Source organism: Bombus pyrosoma, linkage group LG6 (assembly GCF_014825855.1).
Source record: "Bombus pyrosoma isolate SC7728 linkage group LG6, ASM1482585v1, whole genome shotgun sequence".
NCBI lineage: Eukaryota > Metazoa > Arthropoda > Insecta > Hymenoptera > Apidae > Bombus > Bombus pyrosoma.
Window position 1 is genome coordinate 774,488 of NC_057775.1, and position 20,497 is coordinate 794,984.

At 38.2% G+C, this 20,497-nt stretch overlaps 2 protein-coding genes across 5 annotated transcripts in view; one reads left to right on the forward strand and one right to left on the reverse strand.

Annotated features, from left to right (window-relative positions):
• The window catches only part of LOC122568262, a 158,309-nt gene that overhangs the window by 114,330 nt on the left and 23,482 nt on the right, over positions 1 to 20,497 (reverse strand). For all 4 annotated transcript variants that reach the window (XM_043727813.1, XM_043727811.1, XM_043727812.1 and 1 more), the window contains one exon: positions 2,171 to 5,706. In XM_043727813.1, coding sequence (XP_043583748.1) covers positions 2,171 to 5,706 — 3,536 coding nt within the window. The remainder of the gene's footprint in view (positions 1 to 2,170; positions 5,707 to 20,497) is intronic.
• LOC122568269 overlaps positions 1 to 20,497 on the forward strand; it is a 292,044-nt gene that overhangs the window by 108,317 nt on the left and 163,230 nt on the right. The gene's annotated exons all lie outside the window — the stretch shown is intronic.

Sequence of the window (20,497 nt, forward strand, 5' to 3'; positions counted from 1 at the left end):
CCAATTATAGGGAGCTTCCGGTTTCTAAGGGTCTGACGTTTGTTTGGAACAACGCCCGCGTCAGCATACTCGAAGATGAAACGTGCGAAAAGTATGGAAGCCCATTGGTGTGTGAATCGAATCGTGATGAAGGCATCGAATGGAATTGCTTCGTAATTTATGGCCATGTCGCTGATGATTAGGAAGTATTTTGTGATGTAGAACGTCAATAAAGGCGGATTGGGAATAGCGGCGTTCGAGAGTTTCTGACGAAGTATGTTGGGAGAAGAATTCGAATTTTTAGAAGATATTTAGATATTTGAATAGATATAGCTGTGTTCTCTAGTTTCATAAATCTTAATTTTTGAAATTAAAAGGTATAAACCTAGTTGTCTCTCTCTCTCTTTGCGATCTACGTTATTTTCACGTACTTTTATAGGCGTTATCAAAGTACACGTTTAGCATTTTGCAAGTTATACAATTTTATTATCTTTATCCGATTTAGAGGATACGAATGCCGACTACGTACTTCAGAACGTACGTACACGTGCCAATAACATTTTAGAAACTTAGTTAATCGTCCACGTGTGCATCTTTGAAAGACCGTAGCGTTTATACACCTGATGTTAAAATTTTAAAGGCGCGTCAAAGATACGACTCTGAACAGCGCAGTCATTCTACGTGTTATTGCGGAAGTCGCGTTAGAACGATCGTAAGGGAACCGTTCGCGGTGATCCACGACGATCGGATAAGCGCGAAGATCATGGTTGTAAAAGAACCTTATAAAGCCACACTTTATACGACTGTCCCGGGATATCCATCTTGTCCCGCGTACGGTGATTTCTGTCTTTTAAAATGTAATATAAAGATAGCTTCATCGGCTACTATGTATCCAACAAGGCATATTTTGTGCCTGAATCGCTTCACTAGTGGCAATTAAGATTTCATCGTTTATATTTCGAGTTAAGTAATAAGGAAGCGTGAGGGACTGTTGAAGGAGAATTTCGAATTTTATAACTCAAACTTGCTGTCAAATTCAACAGAAATTTTATTGATTCTGCTTCTAATTAGTCTTATTAGTTAACGGTTATAAGGCATTTAAAAATGTTACAGGAAAATAATCTTACACTTTCAGGTTCTGAATATTATAGTTGAAACGTATGATATTCTCAGTAAAGTAAAAAAATTACTTATTTAATTCAGTATAAATTCAAGTCAAAATTAAATTTATTTAGAGAAATTGCAATAATATCATAAAGGTACTTTATATACTTAAAACATAACGTTGTATAAAGAAGAAACTTGCCATAATCTTTCCCAAGATTCCATAAGTTCCATAAATTCCCAAAACGTTATCAAAAACGCGTGAAATATCAAAGTTTAATGCGTATGTTCGTAACATGCACGAGTATCGCAATTGAATTTAATTGATTTTGTTTGAATTGGATTTTTGCAATTGATTTTCACAAATATAAACTACGATATTTTAGATTTACATACATATACTGTTCGAATATTATAATTATAAAATAAAAATGAGATTGAACCTTTTATATAAATATATCTATGTATGTATATGTATATGTATATGCAAATATATAAAACGTTTAAATTCCTTTACTTAATTTCCTTGTAAGTTGTTCTTCTAATATACGTATACATGCATAGATATATAAATATATAAATGAAAAAGTTATATATTATATATAATATATAATTAATTATATATAATTTATTATTATAATATAATTAATGTATATACTATATATACTTTTATATAATGTATATTAATATATAGTTTATTATTTATATATATTTATATATGTATGTATATGTATATTAGAAGAAAAGCTTATAGCAAAGGAATTTAAACGCTTTGAGCTCCTGAATCGGGGGAATATTCATACGTTAAGAAGTTCGACCTAAAATTAAAGACTTTTGATCCTACATCTTCCTGCTTCACGCTTATAACAAATCCAATAAAAGTTCCAAAATTTGTATCTTTATAGAACAGTACCTAATCCAACAAATATCTAAGATATTAACATAAAGTGAAATAGCAAAAGAATCTGAAATCATCATTTTCGAACTATCACTATTTTCTTATTAAATGTTATTCGAATGGTACAAGTATACGTAACAATAATTCGCACGACAACATTTTGTTTTAATTTCAAAGGAGAAATCTTACCTGATTGATGTCGCTACCCAAGTCCCGCGCGCTTTTCGCGCTCCTTAGCTGATCGCCCCGGTACTCTCTGTACCGGATCGTCACCTCATCGTCAGTAAGAGCGCCGCTGCTGCTGCTCCTCGCGTTCTTCTTGTTCTTCTCCTCCTTCGCCTTTTTCTCCTTCTTGCTAAACAGCTGCTTCACCTTGCTCATCGTGCCACTCTTCTTCGCCGCCTTCTTCTCGTACTTCTTATCCGCGCCGGTCGGTGGTTTCGCGGTCACTGGCGGCGACTTCGACATGTCGTTCATATATTTATCGTACTTCCGTTGCTCGTTCGGCGTCAGATTCATGTTTCTATCGGTATGCCGTCTCTCGTGTTTGATAAATTGCCTTGTAACGAAACCTTCGTCCTCCGACTCGATTTGTTCCCTTCGGTCGACCTCCTGTGAGTCGCGCCTGTAATCGTTCTCGATCCCGGAATCCGCCAAGCGATCCTTTCGATCGGAGTCACTGAGCCGAGTCTCGCGATGTCGACGCTCCGTATGCGTTCTGGTCTCTTGTCTGGTGTGCCTAGACTTGCTACCATCGTGATAGACCCTGGGAGGCCTGGTGGGACTTTCATCGAACGTCTCCAACCTTCCAACTGTTGCCTTTACTCGTGGACTCTCCCTGGCGTCGGAGTCGTCAAAATAATCCAGCCGATTGCGCGACCTTCTGAGAGGCTTCTTTGGATCCTCGTCCAACTTCCGATGTTCCTTCCTCAAAGTTCGCGACGTCTCGTCGTATCGAGTCTCGCAGCGAATCGAATCTCTGGCCGTAGTGTCGGAATCGTATCTGCTTGAGTTGTAACCTCCGCGATCGGTGCGTATTCGCGGCGGAGAACTGTCGTAATCATCGTGAATCGGGTGTTTGCTGCTAGTGTACCGTTGAGTCGTACGAGTTTCTTTATAGTACTTGGACTCCAATTGGCTACTGGTCATCTGGGATATATCGGTGTCATAGTCGTCGTTTGGACCTTCGCGCAGACTATCCAGGTGTTGTTTCGTAAACGGCGATCTTTCTTTGCGGTCATTCATCGTGGGACTCTCTAAGAGTGGTCGGCGCACGTCTCTGGCGTTCACATAGTCGGCATGACTGGTCAGATTCTCGTGTGACCTGGTCGTGTATTCGCTTCTTAACGCTCTTACTCGCGAATTCTCGCCCACTTCGTCCAGACGCTGCGTGGACTTGCTCATGCCGCGGATGGATTCAAAGTTCTTCTTCTTAGGCAAGTAGCAGTCCCTCGGTCGAACGTCTCTGTCCAAGAAGTCGTCGCTCTTGGAGAATTTCCTTTCAGTCGTGGTGAACTTCTTGGCGATTATGGGCGAGGAAAGGACATTATTCTCCCTTGGTTCGGTTCGGAAGTGACGAGGAATGGTGTTCTCCTCCGGGCGCAGGTTGGATGATTTGTAAGGGCTGGTTGAGTTTCTGGGTGCTTCGTACCGTTCCTCCGGGCTGGTTCTACTCCTGTCACTGAGGAATGGCTTGAAATCGTCCGCATAACCCTCGTGCGTTCGCGTCTCTACGATATACTTGTCCCCGTACTTGTCTGTCCTCGTTTCAACCGTGTATCCGTCTCTCGGTTTGGTATCGATGTAACCATCCGATGGGATCTTGTTGGTGATCTTCTTTTCATAACCGTACACCTTACCGTTGTCTTCGTGAATCTCCTTCTCGAATATGTACTTTTCTCCGTTGCTGTTGGTGCGCGTTTCCGTGATGTACGTGTCCATGTAGCGTTTCGGCGAGGCGACACGGTTAGGAGTGACCGGTGACGGGACAATCGGCTTGTCGATGATCTCATGTTCGGATTTCTTGATCGGCACGTTCGCGCTGTTCTTCGCGGCGAACATTTCGTCGGCGAGCAGTCTCGACTTGATTCTAGATTCGAGAAGGTCGCGTCTAGCGCTCAGTTCGGACGTCTTGTTCGATATTCCGCTTTGGGTTTGTCTGGTGGAGAATTCGTTACCGTCTCGTTGTCTGGCGTCTGTGCCATCGGCTCTGCCTCTGCCAGACGTGTCAACGAACACGGTGGACGTGTATTTTTCGGGCTTGTCGTATAGACGTCTGTCGATATCGTCAAATTCATGACGTCGGTTGGTGTCTACGTTTCTGGTAGCGTAATCCTGCGTGCCTGCGTAGTGGCTAGAGAAATGAGTACTGCTGTTCTTCCTGTCCTCCTCGTATCTCGATTTAAACGTGTTGATCTCGTTATTACGTCGTAAGTCGCTGTACGAGTAATCCGTCCTGCGGTAATCCTTCTCCGCGGGACTGTTCTCGCGCGAAGAGTCTTTCCTCTCGAGACCAAGCCCTTCGTCGCTGTCCGAGTGACTTCTTTGCGCTTTCTTCTTGTCGGTCTGCACCTGAGCGTAAATCACGTTGGTCTGCGGAGGCGGCGAACTGCAGGACTCGTTCGGTCTGGTATAAGAAAACGGTCGGTTGTTATTGTGACCGAATCCCGGGCCGGGTGAGACCATCGTTTTAGTTAGCTGAGGTGGCGGCGACCGGTCGCTGGATAATCGGTGAATCATCTTGTGTATCGTCGACTCTTCGCCGGTTCGCTGCTGCAGATCGTATCGGCTGCTGTGCAGCATGCTACTTGTACCGACCTTGTCCACTTCGTCGACCCCGATGTCGTTTACCACCGGTGAAGGGGTCCGGCCTGTTGCCTTCTCCTCTTTTCTTTCCGTTGTTTCCTCTTTGCTCTTCTTATCGTCTACCTCTAGTTCGATAGGTATGCGTCTCACGGTTCCCTTGTTCTCTCTCCTAGGCGATATCGGTGGCTTTCCGACGCTCACCTCCGTTTCTTCGATCCTTTCTCTCGTTTCGATCGTTTCCGTCCGTTCCGTCACTTTCTTCGCATCGGATTCCTCCTGCTTCGACTTTTTCGCCTCGGGTCTGCTGCTACTTTCACCGTTCTCCACTGTTGCTACTTTACCGAAATGAAACGGTTGTTGATCGACGTGCGGCGACGCTTCGATTATTGGGGACAACTGTTTTCTCACGCGACTACTGCCGAGATGCGATCCCTCGCTCTCGCTGCCGCTCCTCTTGCGATGCGATCTCAACGAGCTGGCGGCGTCGCTGACGCTGCGCCCGACCGGTTTCCGTTTTCTTTCTAACTTCGGGGAGAAGAACCTCGCCAGGGGATCTCTTAGCTTTTTCGCGCTCGCATCGCTGGCGCTTCTCTCCAATGCCTTCTTCTTCAGCCTCGGTGTCTCGACGAGGTCTGCGCTGCTGGTGGCGCCAAGTTCTACGCTCCTGCGTCTTACATCGAGTGGCAGTTCCGGCCTCTTCTTGTTACGCCGTGCCGGAAGTGTGCTAAATCGACCTGGCAATCGTCTGTTATCGTGGGCAACGCAGTGAAGGCTGCCTACCTGCTGAAGCACCAGCGCCGCCTCCTGTGCTAGATCTTCCTTGCTTCTCGACGCTATGCTCTCCTTGTGGACCGGGGTGGCGATCAACCGGCCTTCGCCATCTCCTGCCAGAGCCGCGGTCACGCGGGGTGCTCCACGTCCTGCAACAATTCCATTCAGAAAGGGGGTTAACGAGGGATTATTTCCCGGGAGATTGTGATAAGTTTAAGGATGGATGCAGGACAAAGTGGAAGCGATGGTTTTGTAATTTGGGTTAGTAGCGCAAATATTTTTGTTAGGCGTTATTACTATTTAGTATAATTAAGGAATTTTTCTAAACACCCGATCAACAGGGAAAAATAGATTATTTTTAAGATATTGGCATGTTTCATGTTAAGCTTAAGTAATATTTTTGTTCTCGTCGTACGTAATACTTTACATATTTTACGTGTAGCGTAACTACACGTTTATCTCTTTAAATAATGGTTAAAGTTTCGTAATAATCTCGTTAAGTCATTAACATTAAACTATAAGCTTTCGCGACTCGTGCCAGCAGAGCTTAATCCCCTCTGCATTAGGACGTTAAGAGGAAAGTTTCTCGCAGATTATTAAAAGTGGGGAATAACAAATTAAGGCTTAAGCAACACCGAGAAACTAATGTGTTCCTTCATAGTTCCTCTCTGTTAATTCCTTCTCGTATTAACCTTCGCGGTAAATCGTTCAGGCATTAGCTGTCATTTTTACAAAGACGCGCCAGTAATTTCCGACTCCGCATCATCCTAATTGCCGCGCGATTATAGTCGCGCCAGCGATCAAACGGACTAATTATCATTCGTTTAACGATTACTAGATAACTCTGACACAATCGTTCTATTAAAAAATCGCCAGCAACGTATTCTAAATTTTGGTCTAATTCGTTTATTACGAAAAAAGAATTATTACGATTTATTTCGACAGTGCGTAATTAATAATTCCCTTTCTAACAAGTCACACTCGCGTGGTGCATTACAGTCACTAAAATTACTAGGAAAATATCAGGAGACCGCGAAACATTCTTCGCTTTGGTCGCAATTTTAAGCGAATTTTTCTCTCATAAGAAATCAAAAGACGTTTGAGAAGTTTGAGCCACAGCTTAACGAAGGAAGCACGGATCGCAGAATTTTAATTGGGTGACGTCAATCGCTCGAAAACCACGTTCATTAGTAACCAAGGGAACGGGGCGGTGGACTCTATCGCGAATAATGGATTATTCCACGAGCAGTCAGGAGCATTATTGGATTTGTAAATTAGCGATTTATGTTAAGCAGACCGGTCTGGTCGTTAGCGGTTAATCACCAAGTTTAATCAGGTGCTAGTTGCTACTAGAGCAAGTCGGATACCAACTAAGGGCAGGGAAGAAGGAAGGAGGGGAACATCGCCCTCGTCATCTTTATAATTCATCAGCGACGAGAAACGTCGTCTATCCTCGCCTCCCATTTGTCCGTGCAATCGATTGTTAAACCGAAATAAATAAATGTTGTACAACGATCAGGCACTGTTTCATTGCCGTGTAATCGAGCGTAATCGACAGCACCATAGCTGTAAATTCCATACGCGGATCGGTTGTTAGAACCTCGCCCCACAATCGAACTCATTCGTGGAAAGTGAAACTGCCTTGCCTGACAGGTCTTTTCTATGGAAAACTGCTCGATCGATGAAGTCTTTGAAACTTTTTACACGGTCATTTAGTAGGTTTGAAATATGTATTATGGTTATTCAGGTTGCTTTACTTTTATTTATCGATGTACGTATTTATTTTTATAAAGATACGAGATCTTAATAGGTCTCGTTTGATATTCATAGAACGGTGTGCTCAAAAGGTTGTTTGGGCAGTTTGTTCGTCCAAGAGGAGAGAAGATCATTTTTTCATACTTGTTTCACATTGGTACAGTTTTTGGATTATGATCGACACAACCGCGACTGTCTCTTGTTGAAAAATTTTTCAATTTCTGAGAACTACGATGGAATTGTCATTGATGCGCTTGATTTCATGTTTCAATTTTACGGTAAAATTTTTATTAAAAATTTTTACAGATATAAAATTGTGACTTCACTTTCAAATGTGCTTTGACTTTACTGTCTTACTTTAATTCAAGCATGTAAATTCACAAAAGTGAAATTAAATGACTAACGTTAGAATATTAAAAGGTACGTATATATTTTGGGGTATTTTTTGAAGTTAAAATAATGTAAACGAATATAATAATTCTTAGATTTCTAACTGTTATTTGATTTACATCAACTTGTTCCCTAGATAAACTGAAGCTTTAGTTAGTTGTATAGTTGGTAGATTACGACGTTCGACTTTCGCTATCCGACTTTTTACGACAGATAATGGAAATCGTGGTTCAATTTAAAATTCAACCACTCGTACACGGACGTAATACGCAATTTGACCTTTTCAACGTGCGCCTCTAAACCTGCTGTTTCAACTAACAGCGATTGCCGGCAGAAAACAGGAAATCAGTTGAACAAAACCACATTCTAAGTTTAACGTACAGTTACATTAATATTCGCACAATATACTATCTTTATAATTATTGCTGTGTGTAAGAGCGAATGATTTAGATATTATATTGTTTATTTTATAGAAAGATAAACCATTTATTGTACATTGAAAATATATAAACAACTCCATTCTAATAATAACATTTAATTGTATAATACATTTTGAACAAAAAGTTGTCATATTTTCGCGTTATATTAATCTTCGGACACTTTACGGAAAGTGAATATTTTATGTATAAAATTTATGAAAGATTGCGATATTAATATTTCGTCGGGTGTCTGTTTTGTTTAATGACCTTGTGTAACCTTCTGAACATATTAAAAATAACTTTCTTTACATATTCTGAAGAAATAGTTGCCTGTTCTTCTTTTAGCATCGTTTGCAATTCAACTTTTTAATTTACCAGTGTTTCTCTGATTCTTTGGTTTAATTGAGTCCATAGATTCTCTATTGGAATTCAAGTTCGGAGATTGCGGAGGTGGATGTAAAACATTAGGACAATTGTATAACAAATATTCCTGTACTATTCTCGCATTATGTTTTGGATCGTTGCCCTGATAAAATTTGAAAGTACTTTGTATTACCATGTTGTTTACACTTTTTAGCAAATTGTTTTTTAAAAACGCCTAAACGTCTATTCTCATCTAATATAGCTACGATAAGCACCAGTTCACTCACACCGATACTCGAAATGCATCCCCATACAATCACAGAATCTTCTCCATGTTTTAAAGTAGGTTTCAAATTTTTGGGTCTGCCATATTATACTTTTTCCACCCGAATCAAAAATGCAATCATTTGTCGGCGAGTGTAACATCATTCCACCAATTTTATGGTTTTTTAACGAACCCTTTAGCGAAAGACAGTCTTTTTTCTCTTTTAATTTCGTCTATGTACGGATTTCTTCTTGCTACTCGATCATTAAACCCATTGTGCCTCATTATTAGTACTGTTCCAGCACTGACATTTTTCCTAGTTTCATGACAAATCTCTGAGGATAATTGTGGATTTCTTTAACTCTCCGTATTATTCTTCTTCCCTCCCTTTCGTTAAAAATTCCAAGTGATACTTTTTGTTTCTTAAATTCGATACGGTCCTCTTCTTTTTATTTTTTAATAATATTCGCAACTGTGCTCTTCTTCAGCATTAATAATCCTGCAATTTCACCATAACTCTTATCTTTTCCTTTACGATAAATAACAAGTTGTCTTTTATCAATGCTGGTATTCTGCCTTTTTCGTGGCACGTTAGGTTTCAGACAATAGCAATCTAATATAATAATAGTAGCAATATAAATCTATTTTATAGTTCGAATGGTTTTCAAAAACTGCCAGAATATTAATGTGGCAACTTTTTGTTTAAAATATATTATACGATTAAATGTTATTGTTAGAATGTAATTATTTATATATCTTCAATTTACAGTAAATGGCTTATCTTTTTGTAAATTAAACAATATAATATCTAAAACACTCCCATACAGCAATAATTACAAAGATAGTATAGTGCCCGAATATTAGTGTGAATAACTGTATTTATTAAACGAAACAATGTGTTGTTTTAGATATTCGCGAATAGAGTATTTTTTATTCTTACTTAATTATTTGTTTGACATGCTTGAAGGCAAACCAGATTAAAGAATTAGAAAATTAAAGGATTAGAGAATCTAGTCCAATTTTCTATGATATAATAAAATGCTATATGATATAAAAGCAAAGTTTCAAACTTCTTATATTTAAACAAAAGAGTCCGTGTCTGATTTAATCTTTCTCTTTGCATTACGTGTTCACGTAAAATGCATGCTAAAAGCAATCATTCGATGCTCTCAACAAATATCATGCACTAGTGACCTTTTCATGATCGCGTACCTTCCACACAACCATAATCCGATGCGCGTTCCACGCTCCAAGTTAATTGACGTACCAACAACGGGAGCTATTTTTACAACATCTGCTCTACGTACCGATAACAATCAAACATTTCTCTTACAAACTTGCATGTTACTTTGAAATAATTTTCAATCTCTGAAGAACAGTCAGTTAGAGTTAAAAAAGTGTAGCGATAGTTGAAAACTAAATAAAGTACGAGTTTATTGTAGATAATACTAACATTTGAATGCCAAGTAAATAATTTCATATCTATATAATAAAATTCGAGATTGGTTTAGGATAATACAACAAGTTTGTATTTCAAGTGTCGCAAAGATTAAGAGTGTCACTTGCTATTGTATTTTACTACTACGAAAGAAACTTGTATCTTCAACTTGGCTTCCTTTGAACTTAATATTCCTTTTGTGTGCTCGTATATGTGCTATAATATATATTATAATATATATTATAATATAGTGTATCTGTGAAAATACACAACTACGTGTCGACAATCATTTTCTGCAATTTTTTTGAAGAATAGACTGTAACAGAATTTTGTTTAGAAGAATTCGTATTCATTTCGCCCAGTCTTTCTTACTATATATGAAAACTCTCCAAATTTTCAGATGGTATCAAATGAAGAGCAGCGTGTTACCTGTTCACCTGTTCCCACAACTTCTAGTTTAATCACTGTACGAAAATCATATCCACAACGTACGTATTTGAGCAGATGTACAATGTATGTATATAGACCGCCATCAAACCAGTTACTCTCTACCACTTTGACCTAATGAACCTCTTCCTCTTCCCACCCGTTACCATAGCGTTTCAACGGAAGTGCGCAGGACGTAACTGTACCTTATACCGATTCAACTTGTACCGGGAAGATTGTGTGCATAAACAGGTCCGCAAATTAACCCGTAATTAAAAGAACGTCCGATCATGCGATGGATAAACGAGCTGATAGCTGAATGGCGGAGGTCGTTGACGGATTTACAACGTGATTGTTGAGATTTCGCGAGCCGGAGATATCACACGGGGCCCGATCGGGCAACATCTCGATGAGGTCATCTCCGCGAGGACCTCGGGAACGAGGTCGCCTCGGGATCAGCATTTCTGTTCGCCTACTAAAACGGAGCCGTGCCACTTCACCGTTAAGGTGCGTTTCGACCAAACGAGCAGAAACATAGAACTGGAGTAAGAACGTTCGTGTTGTGAACGTTTAGTGTAAATGATTACCGACCAATCTATTCGTGAACTTACTTACAACAATGGAATAAGCATCTTCGAAGGATTCTTAGAGCGTTCTTAGGATACTTATAGATCATCTTTCGAGCATTCCTAGGATAATCAATAATATTGACGATATTTCGTGGTCCTCGACGAAAATGCGGTTTATCAATTGAAATATTGACAACGTATATTGATAGTGTGAATGCACCTTTAGACCATTCGGGTGTCGGGTTTTTGATTCGTCAAGCAATTGTGAGTGCTCGTTTACGTTTTAATAAAATTTGGTAGCAGCGTACACAAGCATTCGTTTGCCGTATGGCGGTAATTCGCTGAATCGGATATCGAACATCCAAGTGGTGCAAGAATAGTGTAAGAGCTATCGAAAAATATCTGTCCAATTCTTTTGGATACTCGGTCTAACATCTACGAACGCTCGTTTGTCACGGAGGCAAAAAGCATTCTTAAAATTACTCTTAAATCTTCATTTGTAAATTTTACGAAAGTGGAGGAAGCACTCGGTCTAAACGCACCTTTAGAACGCTGCGCGCATCATTTCCACGGACCGCGAGTCTCTCGTGAGAAATCTTTGTTAAATGGCCACCGAATCCACTTGAACGCGGTTCTTGTCATCCTTTACAAGCTTCTATTCATACTGGCTGCCTCCGTTCGCCACTAATAAGAACGTACAACGAGAGAAACGACCTATTCGTATGTTTCCTAGCGATATTTCATTCCAGTAGATTTATTGTATTACTCGTGATAACAGTTATGGTTATTGGTATCAAAAAATAGTTTTGTAGTCGTAATATGCGTTTTGCTATTTTCTATACGATACTACATATGCAAAATGTGGAAAATATTTATAATATCTCTTACCAATTTCTTTTCTGTTCATCTTAATCGGTAACATACTTTGTGAGTTTACAAATCTTCTGAGAAACTAGGAATATAATTCAAAGCTTTTCGCGCGTCGTATCTTAACACAACTAAATTGGAAATCAAATCCAGGATAATAAGCTTGAATAAAGTGACAAGGATTAAAGATACTTAACGACGAAAACAAACAGATAAGAATAAAACAAATTACTACCAGTACGCACCTGTAGCACGCGAAACGTTATACCTGAATTTTAATATTGTTCCTGGACTCATTAAAAGCAATCAAAAAAGAAATCGTAGCGATAATACGATACTTCGTGAAAGTGAAATCAGTTTAGACGATCGTCGAAACTAACGTAGCTGGAATTAATTTAACAGCAGCGCAAATGCCATAATTCTTTACGGTCTACGTTCTACATCTTATTAAACGCGACCGATATCTTTAAAAAACCTTGAAAACAATCAACATTCCTAGTGACTATGCCGCATACCCCGCCCCCTCCGAATCGGTCGGTTCACATAAAAAGTGGTTCAGCCAGATCGAGGTTAAATAATCACGCTATGTAAGAACCGTGGAACGTGATGAACGAATAACGCTAGAAACGCGGCTTAAAACCAGAGAAATCAATGGACCTGTGTCTCCAGAACACTATTTTACAACACAGTGAAAGAAATTCTCAGGAATCAGGCTGTGTATCGTTGGTGAAATGTAATTACGAACATAGATATTTCAGACGTTTGAAACATTTGAGATATTTCTGATCTTATCATTAGAGCGCGGATTTTTATGCAAATTCTATTTGTATTTATATTTTCGTAAACCTAACTAAAAAAACGCACCTTAAATAGTTAATTCGTAAATAATAGTATGACGAATACATTACTTTCGATATTTTCAGTATATTGTGCGTGTTTTCGCATTTTTCATTTTCCACGTAAGCATATAAATACTTGAGTGGTTTATTGATCGCATAATTATTTGAAGTTTAATTACGTAACATAGAATATAGAATATAGAATTTAATGACTTCCTAAACATCTGTCTTATTTGAATCTTTTTTCATTTCATCTTGGTTATTCGAATGTTCAGATATTTTAAAATTTGACTCATGCCTATATGTTCATGAGCTTTTAGTGCTCAGGACTAAAGGTCATCATCTTTCTTTTCTGCAATTTTTATGACTTGTTATGCGTCAGAAAAAAAGGGGAGGTCGAATCTTTACGTATTAGCATGCAACGTACGTATGCTAAGCGGGAATTAATGTGCCTACAAAGTTGATCACACGCCTTGATGATTGCAACCTGCACGGTAGCCTTCGTGGTAGAAATATCGATTATAGTACCTGAGTATTTTCCCGATTATGTGCTTTTCAACCGAGTTCTGTTTCCGTATATGTATACTCAAATCACGAAAAGAATATTAACATCGTAAAATTTGACATATTGGAAACTTCGCCATTATGCGGTTCATATTTTAATTTGTAGCTAATTCTTTGTGGAACTCGAGATTTCTCATAAATTTTCAAGGCCACTAAATGAGAACTAGGTAAGATTATTGCACAGTAATAATAACATAATCTGTCTTTTATACAGTAGAACTGATATTATTAATGAAATTTTATGTTAATAATATAAATGCATACTTTTGAACGAAGTAACTAACAACTATTTAAGAATAAATTTGATAATAAATAAAATGGAATTATTCAAATTACAAGTTATACGATTATCCTATTTGAAAAAAAATTATTTAATTGTTAATACACGTTATTAGTTGGTAAGTCATTGTGCAAAAGGGGGCCTTAGTTTGTTTCTCATTTTACTAAATCTATTTAAGCTATGATATTTATTTAAGCTATAATGTTTTACCAAATGTCCTACTGCACAAATTGTAAAATTTAAACAAATAATAAATAAAAAAAAATTTTACTAAATCTTTTTTATAAAATTCCAGGTTTGATGAATCAGTACAGGAAAATTTGTGGAAATCGTTAAATAAAGCCTTGACGCGATTATTAAAAAAATAGTACGTTATTTGATTCTTAATTTAGATTTACGTAATCTTTTTTACAGAATTCAAGGTTTCCTAAAGTGGTACACAAAAGTGTATGTAATGATCATCAAAGGAAATCTCAATGTGAATGTTAGAACACGATGGTTCGTATTTTAAGTTTTACTAAATTTGGTACAGACTCTAAATTTAAAAAAGTCGGTATCGAAAAATGTTTCAAAGTCATTAGACAAGGGTACGTAACATCATTTTCTGGTAATTATCCATTGAAAAAAAACACTGACACACTATTCAGCCGGAAATAATTATCCAAAACTCGCGTAATACCTGTAATTACCTTCCGTGAGTACGCATGCGTCGCAAGGACGCACGTAAACGCACACAACATCGCGTGACAAACCCAAAGTCCCTAGACGACTAACCCTGTAATCTCCGCATGGAAATCACGTTCGTTAAGTGACCTCGATCATTGTGCCATCAGTCTAATTAGTATGCCGGCGTATCGTAAAGCGAACGCAAATCTAATTGCCGTAACATTAGCGATTATTGCGCAGACAGGAGACTAATTGCGCGTTCGATGTATTCCTAAAATCCGATGGAAGACGACCGATTGCAATTTCGTACTAACGCTATGCAATTTCCTACTACCACATACTTCCAGATCGGAATTAAAGGCTCGTATATGTTGCATCATTATACACAAAGTATCCAAAAACATATCGACATATTTAGGGGACTAATTCAGCACATTGAAGTAAGAAAAACAAATGAATAAGTTATTATACAAACGTATGTCCTATATCATATTATTCTTTAGGCATAGATACAGTTGTTTATACGTTGTACTTGGACTGAGAACATACAGGATTCTTGATAAATTTTCTGACTTTTCAAATAACAATATATTGTATCAGAGAAAAATGGAATTCATAACATAGCGAATACTATGAAGAACAGTTTACATCCTGATTTTTCAATAAAAATAAATTTTCTGACCTTTTAAATAAAAATACATTTTATCAGACAAGAGTGGGACTCGTAACATAGCAAATACCAGGAAGAGCAATTTACATCCTGATTTTTCAATAAAGATCAATTAGCGCTAATAAATTACGGTACACGAGCCACTTGTATATCTGTCAGGTGTGTTAACTCTATAAAACAAAGAGTAGAGAATATTGATGAAATCACATAACACAAGTATGAACCAAGTGTTTTAAACTAAAATTAGGAAATTAGTACACTTATATCTTTATTAACTTATAAACACGAAAGAGCTTGAACATTTAAAAAATGTATTCTTTCTCTCATCGAAGATATAGATTCACAATTTACCGAAATAAATGATTGAAAAGAATAACCAGACAATTTGAAACTTCGTGCGGATTCCATCACTGACGGAGTTGTTAGGGATCCTACATAGATTGAAGCGTAACGACGCTGGCCAATGCTGACTAATTGGACGTTGTTACGATCGTTAATCGTTTTTCTTTCGATTTCGAGGGATTTCATCGTATCACGAAGCGTACTCGCGTCTGCTATACGTTCGCACGACTGCGGCTACGTTTAATTCATACCGCACATAAATAACGAACAAAGGCCGTTCCGCGAGATTGAAGTGGTAATTGGTGATTTATTTTCGTTATAAATTTTCCCCATTCTCTATCCGCGTGGAATGCGGTGGAAAGGGAACAGGGGAATTCATCTAATTACGCTTAACGTCCCATGAGGAGAAGGATACGATCTCAGCGTGATAGGATTATAATCGTCGAAGAAGTACCGAAAGTGCATTTAATACACGCGTAATTACGAGTTACGAATGCCAGATGGCATGACAGCGCGTACATATTTCTGAGTAATAAAGCCGTAGATCGGTAATAGTCCGCGAGGGTTTGTAGCAGATTACACGAGGTAGATTTTAAGAGCCCGACATTCTCACGAACTGTTATCTTTCGACGAGTAACGATGTCGGAGAACAATGACTAGGAATGCTGAGCCAAGTGACACGGTTATATTCAACGAAACTCGACATTCTTATGATAAATAAACGGTGTAATAGATACGATATATTCGCTTAAATCTACAATTTATTTATAAATTATTATATCATACAGGATGCCCAAAAAGGTGTCTCGAAAGCACCAAACTTATACTACGTGTTAATGAAATCGTGTAGGTAAAAAGAGTTCAGAAGAAGTTGGGTCCAAAAATGGTTTACCAAGAAGTTATATGCGTTCAAGGATTTCCAAGAAAGTTGTTCTGGTTATACAGAGTCACAGACGGACGCAAGTAATTTTCATCGACAGTTATTGTTTACACGATCCGAACAGATCCAACTTCTCTGAGCTTTTATTTATGGGGTCACGCGAGACAGTTGGTTTATGAAGATGTAGTAGAAGTAGAAGATCGGCTCTAGAAATCTATCTAAAATGCATTTGCTGCTATTTCTACGAGAGCAGGAATATGCGAAAGAATATTTGACGAATGGGAGTCTGCACTTTTCCAGAAGGAAGAAATTTCGAACATTTACTATAACTGCCAAAGTAATAAAAATTTTCGTTTAGATAACTCTTCGATAAATCATTTTTGAATATGTCCAATCTTGTGAGTTTACATGAACTTTTTTACTTATGTGATCTCATTAACGCGTAGGATATGTTGGTCTCGATAGTTTCGGATATCCTGCATATACGATATATCTGCATATCGCATATGTATTCAACAAATGGTACAACCAAACAAAGAAAAATCCATTTGGAAGCTTAAAAGAAGATTATTTATGTATACTAAACGATAACGTTGGCAAGAAAGAATAGAATCAAGAAAATAATGGACAAATATCGTTTTCGTAATATTCGTTTTGACGTTCTTCTAAAACTCTAACAGTTCCAGCAGAAAGCTCGAAGCATTTTATTACGCTTCTCTAGTACAGTACGATATTTAACACAAATATTATCGGTAAGGCTTTGCAATTCAAAAGCTACAAATCACTAATGCTAATAAGTTCTTCATCGCAATGCTTATATTTTAACTACATAACTGTAATAACGAAACAAACCGTAAAAAATAAATTTCACAAATTACCATCCATCCTACTATTATCTCATTGAAGAATTACAAAAGCTTCTAAAATTCTAGAAACAATTTCTACGACAAAAGTCCCTTAACACGTCGCCGTTCAAATTCGCCAATATATTTAGCCAATAAATTATCAGGCAAAAGGTAAAGAAGCAAAGAACATACGATCAATCACTGCTTCGATACGCTATGTGCGGATAACATACCACATCTAACGAGCTGATTTCTCACTTAAAAATCGATATAGCAGTCGGCGAGGTAATCCTGCGAAACCTTTTGTGTTCAATTAAACCTGCTTGCAATTTGACTTGGACGGTTCACCGTGGCGGTGCGAGGTGAAGTGAGGTTGGAGGCGAGCACGAGGCACTGTATGGACAGCAGGTGCTTCGGAGATTCACGGAGCGTTCGAGGAGCTGTGGTGGGGATATTGTGTGGTTGGAGCGGGGGAAGAATTGCCGGAAGTGCAAGTGGCGTGTTATCGCGGTGGGTCAAAGATCGCGCAGCGGTGCTGACCCAGTGCTTCGAGGGCTGTAAACGCTGTAAACGCTCGACCGATGGTGGTACGGATCATCGCGCGAACCGAAGCAACGGTAATTTTACGGACGATCACGAGCATAAATTAATATCGGCCGGTTATCTGATCGTTACCGCGAGCCCAGTCACGTATGAATTTAACCCCTCTGATCAGATTCGATCGATAACTGTTACGATAAGTATGAATATAAATTGCGAACCGACGGGCCTAGCTATCCGTTTTATTATAATAGGGATACACAAGCACAAAAACGGCTAGAAAGTCTCATTACGCTTAACGGTGTTCGTAATGTCTTCTTGAGATATGTAGGTGGTTTTGGGTTCGAAGAATACAACGGAGACCCTCTTTGGCAGTTGCTTGTTGGATTTATGTTGTGTTTGGTCGTACAGATTCTATTGTAGTCGGGAATTTAAAAGGTTGCAAAAATGCATCTTCTTGAAATACAGGTTTTTGAGTTGAACGTAACGAGTTTAAGTATTATTCTTTGGATTGAAAGAAGATCTGTACAAAGAAATTCTATCCTATAAATTCTACTCGGAATATTTTTGTTAATTTATTAATGTGATATCGTTTGACTCGAGTCGAAAGTTTCGAACCATAAGTCGCAGATTACAGACTTCTCTTTTATAATTTCACAATATTTTCACAATAATTTTAAATAAATAAGATTGAAGACAATAAAAATAAATAAGATTGAGACAATCGGTTAATTTGTAAGTTGTGAAATTTGCTGATAAAATTTTATTTCTTTTATTATCAAAATTGTTTCGATCGTGGAAAGGATAGTAGCGTAATCAGAATCGATTCTTTCCTGCGTAGAATAAGAACCCAAAAATCGTAAAATTAAGAAAATAAAATTCAATTTATACCGCTATAAAGTTGTTCCACTAAAGTAACTGATTGGAATGCAACAGATTGCAGTAAGACGTTGTATCGCGACAATAGCGATAATTTTCCGCAACTTTTACAGCAATATCTACTGGTTTAATCAAGACACATACCGCGTGCGAGAATTTCAAAGTCACCCTTTCGAATACGTTCCAGCTGTTTTATACGATTTTACGACTTTTTCGCGGCATGACTGTACACATATTCAAACAAACCTGAACGTACGTGCCGAGGCTCGCTATCTTCAGTTACAACATCGAAAGGCGTCGAGCCCAATCGTAAACGATACTCTTACGCCGCGTCAAATCGTCGACATCGTCGAAATCGTTCCATTACTGACCGTAGCTACCGTCATTTTTCTAACATTTAACACCAATAAAGATTTGTTTCCCGTTGCATTATGCGATTAGTAATTTATACCGATTCTTCTCCATTTATTAAAACTCCTATTTTTCAAGATACCATTCATTCAGATGTTAGAAAAGTTTGTAGCGTTCAGTTGTTCCATCATATTCGCTATATCACTATTCGATATTAGAAAGAATTATTTCTTACGCATTTGTGCAAAATATTACTTGACAGATATAATTGCTTTTAGTTGGACACGAAAAGCATCAATCATAGAGAAAAATTTGGCATCGATCGATAGGAAGAGTTTTCGAGTAAGACAAACTACTTGATATTTTGATAAAAATGAGTACTCCGTGGAAAATGAATACATAAATCATGGCGTTATTTTCTTATCTCCGTTCACTCGATTTCAGATCTCGAACGAGATACGTATCGACAATTGAAAAATAAAAATTCGCACGATTAAACGGCGTCCTTGCAGTCTTGAGTTGGCGAAGCCTGGCACGCGAGAAATAGCGCACGAACGAATTCCTGCACGCACTGTATCCCTGCTGCCTAATGAAGATAATCGACGACGTACTGGGGAGAGAGATTCTACATTGATTTACCATCGAGTCTACAGTTTTCATAAAATGGTAGGCGAGAGATGGAAAATCAGCCGATATTTTTATTGTTTGGATCTAAAGAAACGTGCTCGAAAAACAGCAGCTGTTAGATATTTTTCCATCTTATGAATGTTATTTATTGAAACGCAACGATATTTTCGATTAAAATCAGGATATAATTTCTATTAGAGACGACTTCCATCCTTGGAAAGTCTTCAACTGTAACATGTCGAAGTACTGGTTAAAAATCGGTTTCGGTAAAAATATACGGTTTCCATTTTTATATAGAAAAACCCTAGACGACATCTCAGGAAAAATATATGTATATCGATGAAACGTTCGGTCGGTAACCCAATTTATTCCAGATAAATCATCGCCGAAATAGCTATTATGTAACCATAAATCTTAGCTTGATTCGCGCGCTTTCGTTACGATAAATACAATGCCCTCGCGATAAATCGTAACGAGAGCATGGACAGCGGTCGACCGGTGATAAATTGACTGGTAACGCAACTTCGAAATGTGATCCGAATGAAAAGCCACCGGGGCGCATAGGGACCGGATCACCGGTATTCGTACGAACGAGATTCGATACTTTTACGAGAGTGGTCCAGCTGTCTGTTTCGCGAAACGGGTTCTTCCAATAAAATTCTGTAAATTGCATCGAGCTTTTCTCTCTTAACCTATCGGGCTTGAATCTTGCTGATACAACGGAACGAAATCGTTTACAAATTCCTGGAGCAGAATAATCGAGAAGAATAATACACATATTTGTATTTGTCTTTGATTTTCATAGAATACGCTGTGGCTTTTTTTATGTAGATGAAAATTACGTAAATGAAATCTTTTAATATTTAGGAGAAAAACTAATATAGTATGGAAATAATAATTTCACGTTTTTAAACAAAAAAAAAACAGGAAAAAAATTAGAGAAAAGGAGTTTTAACGTTTAAAGA